The 12,740-nt window shown below is 45.5% G+C and overlaps 2 protein-coding genes across 2 annotated transcripts in view; one reads left to right on the forward strand and one right to left on the reverse strand.

Moving 5' to 3' along the window:
* Window positions 1-2,780, forward strand: part of LOC139392972 (lysine-specific demethylase RSBN1L-like) — a 90,780-nt gene extending 88,000 nt beyond the window's left edge. Inside the window, exon 8 of the mRNA XM_071141279.1 lies at window positions 1,464-2,780. Coding sequence (XP_070997380.1) covers window positions 1,464-2,780 — 1,317 coding nt within the window. The remainder of the gene's footprint in view (window positions 1-1,463) is intronic.
* Window positions 2,781-7,024: 4,244 nt separating this feature from the next.
* Window positions 7,025-8,767, reverse strand: LOC139393336 (transmembrane protein 60-like). Its single transcript, XM_071141970.1, has 2 exons — window positions 8,640-8,767; window positions 7,025-8,226 (listed from the first exon to the last, which is right to left on the reverse strand). The coding sequence occupies exon 2, from the start codon at window positions 8,166-8,168 to the stop codon at window positions 7,767-7,769; it is 402 nt and encodes a 133-aa protein (XP_070998071.1). The 5' UTR covers window positions 8,169-8,226; window positions 8,640-8,767; the 3' UTR covers window positions 7,025-7,766.
* Window positions 8,768-12,740: the final 3,973 nt, after the last annotated feature.

Genomic DNA, 12,740 nt, shown 5'->3' on the forward strand with positions numbered 1-12,740 from the left:
ACATTAAAGTGATCCTCCAGGAGGGTTCAGGGCCTACATTAAAGTGATCCTCCAGGAGGGTTCAGGGCCTACATTAACCAGGTAAATGTAATCTATGTAATCCCCAAAGTAATGATTTATGATGACAGGGCTAGAAACAATAACTAGTAATGCTGCATACTCCAAGAAAGGTTCATATCTCACCTTTACGGTACAAATAGTTTTAAATGGCTGAGGTGGCGTCACTTTTGATGACACAAGTTCAAGTACACAGTACAAATATAACGTATTTATACAACAAATATAACATATTTCCTATTCAACAAAACTATGAAGGCTTGTAATATATATATGCTTTCTAAATATAGTATAATCAAATGATAAAAATGACTAAGATTTCACCTTCCTTATAACTGTGAAAAACATATTTGTATGTTTTAGTGTTGGAGAAAATGAGCATGTTTTCTCTCTTGATCAAACCTTCTGCCTCCATCCATGTGAACGTCTCAGAGCTCCTAGCTTGGCTTCCTGAACTCGCTAGGAACTCTCCTTTCAACTCATATTAATATTGTCCTTCTATGACAAAGTTTTTTTGTTTGTTTCAAATCTATGAATTATTTTAGATTACTGGCTATAAATTGACAACTACTATTTTCTGCTGCGCTACGATGTAAGGATGGCAGGCATATGTGGTGTTAGTGGCTGTGATGTAGAGTTCAGCCTGGACTTGATGGACAGTCGGAAGGGTGAATGACAGATTTGGAGGGACATCCCAGCTTCAAATGTTGTCAGATTTCACACCCTCCTTCACACAGGTGTCTGTGAGAATCAGGGCTACCGCTCAATGCAAGCCATTTCCATCTACGGTGTCCACAGATCGATTTATAAGACAAAATGTCAGTTGTAACCGGTACCAGAACCATGCAGCTCCCCAAAACAGGGGACTTGACATCTGAGAGGTTTTTAAAGAGACCCTCCAGGGGGGCTCAGGGCCTGTCCTCCATTAAAGAGACCCTCCAGGAGGGCTCAGGGCCTGTGCTCCATTAAAGAGACCCTCCAGGAGGGCTCAGGGCCTGTCCTCCAGGAGGGCTCAGGGCCTGTCCTCCATTAAAAGAGACCCTCCAGGAGGGCTCAGGGCCTGTGCTCCATTAAAGAGACCCTCCAGGGGGGCTCAGGGCCTTTCCTCCATTAAAGAGACCCTCCAGGAGGGCTCAGGGCCTGTCCTCCATTAAAGAGACCCTCCAGGAGGGCTCAGGGCCTGTCCTCCATTAGTGTCTCTTAAGCTGCCGTTTTGTTTTAGTTAGGAGCAGCTGAGAGGTGATTTCACAGCATCCTTCTGCGTTTGCTTTAGACATGTTCAACCCAGAGCTGGATCCTTCAGCACTAGTGATTCAACTACTCCCCTGGTTTAGAACAATATGGGAACAGCTCAGTGGATCTTCTCTCCAGTACACTGTCTAACTCTCTCTCTCTCTCTCCCTCAGTGTGTGCAGTGGGTGGACGACGCTAAGCTGAACCAGCTGAGACGCGAGGGGATCCGCTACGCCCGTATCCAGCTGTACGACAACGACATCTACTACATCCCTCGTAGTGTGGTTCATCAGTTCAAGACGGTCTCTGCTGTCTGCAGCCTGGCATGGCACATCCGCTTAAAACAATACCACCAAGAGCCTCCGGCCGAGGAGGAGAGGAAGGTGGACGTGTCGACGCTACGAGTCAAACAGGAGCAGTTTGGGGATGCCTTGATGGGAGGGACCACAGCTCCTCTCACGGACCCCAAACCCCCCACAGACAGAGACACTGACCACCCGGAGGTCAAAGTGAAACCTCAACCTGATATAAGGCTGCCCAAGCCCTCTGTCACCTCACCCATCGCCCCCCTACCAACCCCCCTAACTCCCTCCAAATCCTCTTTCCAGGACACCAAGCCCAAATCACATCACCATCATCCCCACTACTACCACCACCACCATCACTCAGAATTACATCAAACCACTACCACACACTCTTCCTTGTCTTCCTCACTCAAACCCTCCCCCACCTCCACCCCCCCATCCTCTCCCAAACCCAGTCCGTCATCCTCTTGTACCCCCTCTCCCAAATCTAGTCCCACTTCTACACACTCTCCCCCCTTCAAACCCAGCCCGGCTTCCACTCGTACCCCCAGTCCCTCTCCCCCCTTCAAACCCAGCCCGGCTTCCACTCGTACTCCCAGTCCCTCTCCCCCCTTCAAACCCAGCCCGGCTTCCACTCGTACCCCCAGTCCCTCTCCCCCCTTCAAACCCAGCCCGGCTTCCACTCGTACCCCCAGTCCCTCTCCCTCACGCAAACCCTGCCACGCCCCTGTCCTTACCCACACCCCTACCCATATCCCTATCCACACCCCTACCCATATCCCTATCCACACCCCTACCCATATCCCTATCCTTACCCACACCCCTACCCTTACCCACACCCCTACCCATACCCCTACCCTTACAAACACCCCTGTCCTTACCCACACCCCTACCCTTACCCACACCCATACCCATACCCCTATCCCCTTTTTGACGCCCTCCCCTGCACCCCTTCTATCTTCTTCAAGCCTGGCCTCCAGCCACACAGAGAGCAGGACCCCTACACCCCAGTTCCGGGCCCAACCCCAGCCCAGACCGGACAAACCCCAGGACAAAGACACTTCTCTTTACACAAAGGCCCCAGTCACCCCCCCGGAAACACGGCCTCCTGGCCCCCCGCACCGCTCCTCCCTCTCCTTTAAACACCACCTGCATGAGCAGCATCAGAAAGACTGTTTCTACTGATCTTTGTACATAGTGTTTTAAAATGGCTCTTCGGGGTTCTGTTTTAATCCCATCTAAAGGAAGGAGAAGACAGACATTAAGCCATGATATCAGCACCGTGTGTGATGTATTCTAAGGGACACGTAAAGCTCTGTTGGGTCTGCATCCTAAATGGTGCCCTATTCCCTATATAGGGATCTACTTTGTGACCAGGGCCCATAGGAGAGAGATCTGTTCAAAAGTAGTGCACTATATTGGACATAGGGTACCCTTTAGGATGCACACTTGCTCTGTTCTGTTACCGAATTAATACATTGCAAATGTAACATTCCTCAGTGCCTGTCCATAACTGTGTAGCCTGGTCCCAGATCAGTTTGTATTGTCTTGTCTCATTGTTGACCGTACAGTAGGAGTTGGCTTGGCAAGAACGCATAAACTGATCTGGGACTCAGGCTAATATCTGTGAACTGTCAAAGCACTTAGGGCCAGAAGCACTGGTACTCTGCAGGTCTGACAAACATACAGGTCCTTAAATAATATATTTTAGTTTTAGGTTATAGATGGATTATTATTAGAGCTGACATTAACATATATATATTTTTTGTAAGATGATGAGACATTATTTTAAAGGATTTACTCCAGGCTTTTTTTTGTTCCCCCTCAGAGGCTTATTTATATCAAGGAAGCTTTTAGTTTTCATAATTTTTTGTTCGATTTTAATTGTCAGCACTGTAGTGTAAATAACTTTTTGTAAGGAGAAAAACTTGTAGTGTGATTTCTACATAAATATGGAGCTCTTGATAAAGGTTAACATTACGAGTGATGTTGTTTGATCATGGGGCTACAGTGGTGATCATGGGGCTACAGTGGTGATCATGGGGTTACAGTGGTGATCATAGGCCTACAGTGGTGATCATGGGGCTACAGTGGTGATCATGGGGCTACAGTGGACACCAGATGGAGCTCTTGATAAAGGTTAACGTTACGAGGGATGTTGTTTGATCATGGGGCTACAGTGGTGATCATGGGGCTACAGTGGTGATCATGGGGCTACAGTGGTGATCATGGGGCTACAGTGGACACCAGATGGAGCTCTTGATAAAGGTTAACGTTACGAGGGATGTTGTTTGATCATGGGGCTACAGTGGTGATCATGGGGCTACAGTGGTGATCATGGGGCTACAGTGGACACCAGATGGAGCTCTTGATAAAGGTTAACGTTACGAGGGATGTTGTTTGATCATGGGGCTACAGTGGTGATCATGGGGCTACAGTGGTGATCATGGGGCTACAGTGGACACCAGATGGAGCTCTTGATAAAGGTTAACGTTACGAGGGATGTTGTTTGATCATGGGGCTACAGTGGACACCAGATGGAGCTCTTGATAAAGGTTAACGTTACGAGGGATGTTGTTTGATCATGGGGCTACAGTGGACACCAGATGGAGCTCTTGATAAAGGTTAACGTTACGAGGGATGTTGTTTGATCATGGGGCTACAGTGGACACCAGATGGAGCTCTTGATAAAGGTTAACGTTACGAGGGATGTTGTTTGATCATGGGGCTACAGTGGACACCAGATGGAGCTCTTGATAAAGGTTAACGTTACGAGGGATGTTGTTTGATCATGGGGCTACAGTGGACACCAGATGGAGCTCTTGAATGTATCAATTGACCAATTCGACACATTTGGGCAGACTTGATACAAAATATTGTCCAGTATTGCAATGCTTCACTGGATCAATCTGAAACTTTGCGCACACTGCTGCCCTCTAGTGGCCAACATCTAAATTGCAATATATTATGGCATTTCAAAGATAATGGAACAAAGAAAAAATAGAGAACAAATCATTTTTTCTTTGTATTATCTTGTACCAAATCTGTGTTATTCTCCTACATTAATTGTACTTTTCCACAAACTTCAGTGTTTCAAATGGTACCAAGAATGTGCATTTCCTTGCTTCAGGTCCTGTTCTACAGGCCGTTAGATTTGGGTCATTTTAGGTGAAAATTGAAAAAAAAGGTTAATGTTATGAGTGATGTTTGATCATGGGGCTCCAACAGACATACAGTAGATCAATGGTTCATATCTGATATCATGGCCTTTTAGGTTCTAACTTAAACTGATAAGACCATCCCTTTTAACAGGTATCGTTTTGCAATAGAGACGTGTTGGGCTCAAGTCAAGAAGTGTGTATATTTGGGATTCAACTTGCCACTCATCTGAAACAGGCAATTTATTTCTGCACAACAATCTCCAATAAGATGAATGTCTGCGTGGAGACAGTTCAGTGTGTGATCTGCAGAAGCACATTTCAGCAGCATGGCTCCACTGTAGCAGGATTACCTTTCTGGCCTCTGCTACTTCTGTCTGTGTGTGTTATGCAAGCCGCCCACACACTGCACTCAGCGGCGATGAGCTCAGCAGTTCTGGTATGTGAGATTATAGCCGTGGCGCGCTGGGAAATGAAACACAGAAGAGCTGCTGATCAGAATGTGCAGTAGCAGTACAAGCCCAACAGAGACCTTGCTAGAAGCTATGACAGACTGCCCTGGCCCCACATGGTTTGAATGTCAGATAATCAGATTAGTGTGATGAGCGAGCCTCAAACTCTTGGTCCAGTCATAGGGTGTGTCCCAAACGGCACCCTGTTCTCTATAGTGCACTACTGTTGACCAGAGCCCTATGGGGCTATCCAAAGAGGGTGTGGCATACAGAAGGACCTGAGGAGAGGGGTTGGGAGGCAGCCCAATGGGAGAGTGTAGCCCTGACACACAGACCAGCGAGGAAGATGTTTGTGTGTGAGAGGAAGATGTTTATGCGTGTGTGTGTGAGGAAGATGTTTATGCGTGTGTGTGAGAAAGATGTTTATGCGTGTGTGTGTGAGGAAGATGTTTATGCATGTGTGTGTGAGGAAGATGTTTGCGTGTGTGTGTGAGGAAGATGTTTATGCATGTGTGTGTGAGGAAGATGTTTGTGTGTGTGAGGAAGATGTTTGTGTGTGTGTGAGGAAGATGTTTGTGTGTGTGTGAGGAAGATGTTTGTGTGTGTGTGAGGAAGATGTTTGTGCATGTGTGTGTGAGGAAGATGTTTGTGAATGTGTGTGTGAGGACGATGTTTGTGAATGTGTGTGTGAGGACGATGTTTGTGAATGTGTGTGTGAGGACGACGTTTGTGAATGTGTGTGTGAGGAAGATGTTTGAATGTGTGTGTGAGGAAGTTTGTGAATGTGTGTGTGAGGAAGTTTGTGAATGTGTGTGTGAGGAAGTTTGTGAATGTGTGTGTGAGGAAGTTTGTGAATGTGTGTGTGAGGAAGTTTGTGAATGTGTGTGTGAGGAAGTTTGTGTGTGTGAGGAAGATGTTTGAATGTGTGTGTGAGGAAGATGTTTGTGAATGTGTGTGTGAGGAAGATGTTTGAATGTGTGTGTGAGGAAGATGTTTGTGTGTGTGAGGAAGATGTTTGTGTGTGTGAGGAAGATGTTTGTGTGTGTGAGGAAGATGTTTGTGTGTGTGAGGAAGATGTTTGTGTGTGTGAGGAAGATGTTTGAATGTGTGTGTGAGGAAGATGTTTGTGTGTGAGGAAGATGTTTGTGTGTGAGGAAGATGTTTGAATGTGTGTGTGAGGAAGATGTTTGAATGTGTGTGTGAGGAAGATGTTTGTGTGTGTGAGGAAGATGTTTGTGTGTGTGAGGAAGATGTTTGTTTGAATGTGTGTGTGAGGAAGATGTTTGTGTGTGTGTGAGGAAGATGTTTGAATGTGTGTGTGAGGAAGATGTTTGTGTGAGGAAGATGTTTGTGTGTGTGTGTGTGAGGAAGATGTTTGAATGTGTGTGTGAGGAAGATGTTTGTGTGTGTGAGGAAGATGTTTGTGTGTGTGAGGAAGATGTTTGAATGTGTGTGTGAGGAAGATGTTTGTGTGTGTGTGAGGAAGATGTGTGTGAATGTGTGTGTGAGGAAGATGTTTGTGAATGTCAGGACAAATGTGTCCTTTAAAAAAAAAAAAAAGGGCAGGCACGGAGAACATTCAGTCAGTCTCCTTTCAGAGTGAGGGATTAAATAAACCCCCCCCCCCCCCAAATGCATCATGGTTGAGACATTATGTTAGTAGTACACATTTACTGAACTGAGAGTACATGGAATGAGGCTGTTCAGTCTGTGGAAGTTGTAAAGTTATTTTATACATTATCAAACAGCCCAGTATTACAACTGATTATTGCACTGTCGAGGATTGCATTGAACACAAGTAGGCCAACAGTCTACCGTGCTGCTACTGCCATCTATCCAATACGACTGGTAGTGCATTGAGACTTGCCTGCTCATCTATTCTGATGCTGGAGTCAACAGCTCATAAGGCACCATAAACAAAATCAGAGCATGTTTTAGTTTGGAACAACAGTGACATCCATTTATTCACACAATACTGAAAGGAAAATAAATAATATGCAGATTGATGTCAAAATGAACTATTCAAATGGTGAAAATTAAAAGGAGACAGTAACACTACAGGTAGATCACATTTAAACTGAATGGCTTTACATAGGAAGAGCCCCGTCTCCCAAACACTACAGGTAGATCACATTTAAACTGAATGACTTTACATAGGAAGAGCCCCGTCTTCCAAACACTACGACAATCATTTGTCGTCCCACAAAGTATGAAAGAGTTTACAACACAAAAGATGCTGACGTCAAGGAAAATGTCTGGTAATCCTTAGCTAGCAATGTGACATGTCTTTGCTAGATTGTATTAGTTTATCTGACATCTACATGACCTGTACCATTTACATCCGTCTTATAACCTCCTGAAGGCACAGTCTCTGATCTGTTCTCTGATAAGCAGTACTGTTGGCACGAGAGCAAAGCTTGGTCAACGGGATAACACTTCATGTCATAACAAATGAAGGAGAGTTTGTGATTTCGCAAAACAGCTGAAATAACCACACTAAAGAATTAGGTTTGTGTGTGTTCCTTCCAGCCTCCTCTTTTCCATTCTCCTCAATCCATCTCTCACGCCTCTCTCCTCTCGGGGAAGATGTTATAGCCCAGCTCCACCATGGCTCCCAGCAACATGCACCACAGAGGAATACACACAAAGGTGAGCTTGATATGGGTAAGCTTCTCCAGCCGGGCGCACAGCGTCAGACAGAAGCCCAGCTTCAGCAGCATGGACGCCAGGTACCAGGCCTTCTTCTTCAGGTCCTGGGAGCCGTTACGAGGGTCGTGTCCCGCTTTACACCTGGCGACCATCTTGACGAGTAACATGAGAAGGAGGATGCCGTCGAAGATCCACACGGGTAGAAAGGTGAGGAACCAGTTCCAGTGGACTTTGCCATCTAGTTTGAGGACGAGCATGATGAGGAAGGCCAGGGTGAAGATCCAGGTGAGGAGGACTCTCTGAGCGAGAGACATGGTGGCCCCACAGGTACACTGGTAGTACACCTACAGTGGAAATAGAGGTTGCCGGTCCCTGGGAAGAAAGGGTCAGAGAGAATACAGCCATGATGCACCTTTATTGTGCATTCAAACGGCACACATGAGTTAGCTAGCGGTCTAGATACAGTCAGACCCACACATTTACAATGTCACTAATGACAAGTTCTTCTGCGAGGCCGAAGAATACCGTCACAACTGGAACCTTATTTTAACACAGCTGTAGCTAGTTGCACCTAACGTTACTTAGAAATATCATATAGAAAACTAACTAGCGTGACATTTTTTTAATAGAAATGTTTAGCTAATAAGCTAACATTATTTGCAAAACAGATAAACACATCTACATTTTCAGAATGGCTAGTTAGCTCGCTAAAGTTAACTGGCGTTTGCTAAAATAGCTAACGTTAGTTATTCTAGCAAACACCACAACGCGTTGCAGCAACCTACCGGATGTTGTGTTTAGTGATGATCAGAGTTTCTGTCTCCGTATCCACCGTTAAATAATTTTCGATAATCCATCATCAATATTAGCTACATGACCGTTCGTAAATATTAGCTAGTTTGAACGGCTGATTTCCGATTTCTTCCCTTTACTTGCACGCAATGTAAGATCCCGCCCAACATAAATACCTATTGGTTATTGATAAAAATGATCGTTCCAACTATTGGACCAATGTAATGTCAATCACGATATCCCGTATTTGAGGATACAGGGCCTTTACCGTAAAGTTCCTAAAGAATATCCCCAGCAGATTTTATAAATAAATGACAGCAACACAACGCAGAGCTGCTGTTAGTTTCAGACTGTACTTGTATTTGTGAGAGGTATTGTGACATGTTGAATGCACTGAGCTGTCTGTTTGAACTACTGGCACATAGCTCGGACATGCCACCAAAGGCCAAAGGTCTTTTCACAATCCCCAAGTCCAGAACAGACTATGGGAGGCGCACAGTACTACATAGAGCCATAACTACATGGAACTCTATTCCACATCAAGTAACTCATGCCAGAAGTAAAATTAGATAACAAATAAAATTCCTTATGGAACAGCAGGTACTGTGAAGCAACACAAACATAGACACATGCATGCAAACACACGATAACATACGCAGATGATGCAATCTCTATTGCGCTCCACATTGTCCTTTCCCACCTGGACAAAAGGAACCCCTATGTGAGAATACTATTCATTGACTGCAGCTCAGCATTCAACACCATAGTGCTCTCAAAACTCATCACTAAGCCAAGGACCATGGGACTTAAACACCTCCCTCTGCAACTGGATCCTGGACTTCCTGACGGACCGCCCCCAGGTGGTAAGGGTAGGTAACAACACTTCCGCCACGCTGATCCTCAACACTGGGGCCCCTCAGGGGTTCGTGCTCAGTCCCCTCCTGTACTCCCTGTTCACTCATGACTGCACGGTCAGGCATGACTCCAACACCATCATTAAGTTTGCTGCTGACACAACAGTGCCTGATCACCAACAACCATGAGACAGCACATAGGGAGGAGGTCAGAGACCTGGCCGTGTGGTGCCAGGACAACAATCTCTCAATGTGATCAAGACAAAGGAGATGATTGTGGACTACAGGAAAAGGAGGTCCGAGCACACCCCCATGCTCATCGATGGGGCTGTAGTGGAGCAGGTTGAGAGCTTCAAGTTCATGGGGGCCACATCACCAACAAACTAACATGGTCCAAGCACATCAAGACAGTCATGAAGAGGGCACGACAAAACATATTTCCCCTCAGGAGACTGAAAAGATTTGGCATGGGTCCTCAGATCCTCAAAAGGTTTTACAGATGCACCATCGAGAACTGGTTGCATCACTGCCGGGTCTGGCAACTGCTCGGCCTCCGACCGCAAGGCGCTACAGAGGGTAGTGCGTACAGCCCAGTACATCACTGGGGCCAAGCTTCTTGCCATCCAGGACCTATATATCAGGCGTTGTCAGAGGAAGGCCCTAAAAATTGTCAAAGACTCCAGCCACCCTAGTCATAGACTGTTCTCTCTGCCACTGCACGGCAAGCGGTACCGGAGCGCCAAGTCTGGGTCCAAGAGGCTTCTAAACAGCTTCTACCCCCAAGCCATAAGACTCCTGCCCAGCTAATCAAATGGCTACCCAGACGACTTGCTTGCCCCCCCCCCCCCCCCCTTCTACACTGCTGCTACTCTCTGTTATTATCTATGCATAGACACTTTAATAACTCTACCTACCTCTACATAATTACCTAACTAACAGGTGCCCCCCCCCTTCGCTGCTGCTACTCTCTGTTATTATCTATGCATAGACACTTTAATAACTCTACCTACCTCTACATAATTACCTCCATTACCTCGACACCGGTGCCGGTACCTCCTGTATATAGCCCCACTATTGATATTTACTGGTACCTCCTGTATATAGCCCCACTATTGATATGTACTGGTACCTCCTGTATATAGCCCCACTATTGATATGTACTGGTACCTCCTGTATATAGCCCCACTATTGATATGTACTGGTACCTCCTGTATATAGCCTCGCTATTGATATGTACTGGTACCTCCTGTATATAGCCCCACTATTGATATGTACTGGTACCTCCTGTATATAGCCCCACTATTGATATGTACCGGTACCTCCTGTATATAGCCCCACTATTGATATGTACCGGTACCTCCTGTATATAGCCCCACTATTGATATGTACCGGTACCTCCTGTATATGGCCCCACTATTGATATGTACTGGTACCTCCTGTATATAGCCCCACTATTGATATGTGCCGGTACCTCCTGTATATAGTCCCACTATTGATATGTACTGGTACCTCCTGTATATAGCCCCACTATTGATATGTACTGGTACCTCCTGTATATAGCCCCACTATTGATATGTACTGGTACCTCCTGTATATAGCCCCACTATTGATATGTGTCGGTACCTCCTGTATATAGCCCCACTATTGATATGTACTGGTACCTCCTGTATATAGCCCCACTATTGATATGTACTGGTACCTCCTGTATATAGCCCCACTATTGATATGTGCCGGTACCTCCTGTATATAGTCCCACTATTGATATGTACTGGTACCTCCTGTATATAGCCCCACTATTGATATGTACTGGTACCTCCTGTATATAGCCCCACTATTGATATGTACTGGTACCTCCTGTATATAGCCCCACTATTGATATGTACTGGTACCTCCTGTATATAGCCCCACTATTGATATGTGTCGGTACCTCCTGTATATAGCCCCACTATTGATATGTACTGGTACCTCCTGTATATAGCCCCACTATTGATATGTACTGGTACCTCCTGTATATAGCCCCACTATTGATATGTGCCGGTACCTCCTGTATATAGTCCCACTATTGATATGTACTGGTACCTCCTGTATATAGCCCCACTATTGATATGTACTGGTACCTCCTGTATATAGCCCCACTATTGATATGTACTGGTACCTCCTGTATATAGCCCCACTATTGATATGTGTCGGTACCTCCTGTATATAGCCCCACTATTGATATGTACTGGTACCTCCTGTATATAGCCCCACTATTGATATGTACTGGTACCTCCTGTATATAGCCCCACTATTGATATGTACTGGTACCTCCTGTATATAGCCCCACTATTGATATGTACTGGTACCTCCTGTATATAGCCCCACTATTGATATGTACTGGTACCTCCTGTATATAGCCCCACTATTGATATGTACTGGTACCTCCTGTATATAGCCCCACTATTGATATGTACTGGTACCTCCTGTATATAGCCCCACTATTGATATGTACTGGTACCTCCTGTATATAGCCCCACTATTGATATGTACTGGTACCTCCTGTATATAGCCCCACTATTGATATGTACTGGTACCTCCTGTATATAGCCCCACTATTGATATGTACTGGTACCTCCTGTATATAGCCCCACTATTGATATGTACTGGTACCTCCTGTATATAGCCCCACTATTGATATGTACTGGTACCTCCTGTATATAGCCCCACTATTGATATGTACTGGTACCTCCTGTATATAGCCTCGCTATTGATATGTACTGGTACCTCCTGTATATAGCCCCACTATTGATATGTACTGGTACCTCCTGTATATAGCCCCACTATTGATATGTACTGGTACCTCCTGTATATAGCCCCACTATTGATATGTACTGGTACCTCCTGTATATAGCCCCACTATTGATATGTACTGGTACCTCCTGTATATAGCCCCACTATTGATATGTACTGGTACCTCCTGTATATAGCCCCACTATTGATATGTACTGGTACCTCCTGTATATAGCCCCACTATTGATATGTGTCGGTACCTCCTGTATATAGCCCCACTATTGATATGTACTGGTACCTCCTGTATATAGCCCCACTATTGATATGTACTGGTACCTCCTGTATATAGCCCCACTATTGATATGTACTGGTACCTCCTGTATATAGCCCCACTATTGATATGTACTGGTACCTCCTGTATATAGCCCCACTATTGATATGTACTGGTACCTCCTGTATATAGCCCCACTA

This window comes from Oncorhynchus clarkii, chromosome 33, assembly GCF_045791955.1.
Source record: "Oncorhynchus clarkii lewisi isolate Uvic-CL-2024 chromosome 33, UVic_Ocla_1.0, whole genome shotgun sequence".
Lineage (NCBI taxonomy): Eukaryota > Metazoa > Chordata > Actinopteri > Salmoniformes > Salmonidae > Oncorhynchus > Oncorhynchus clarkii.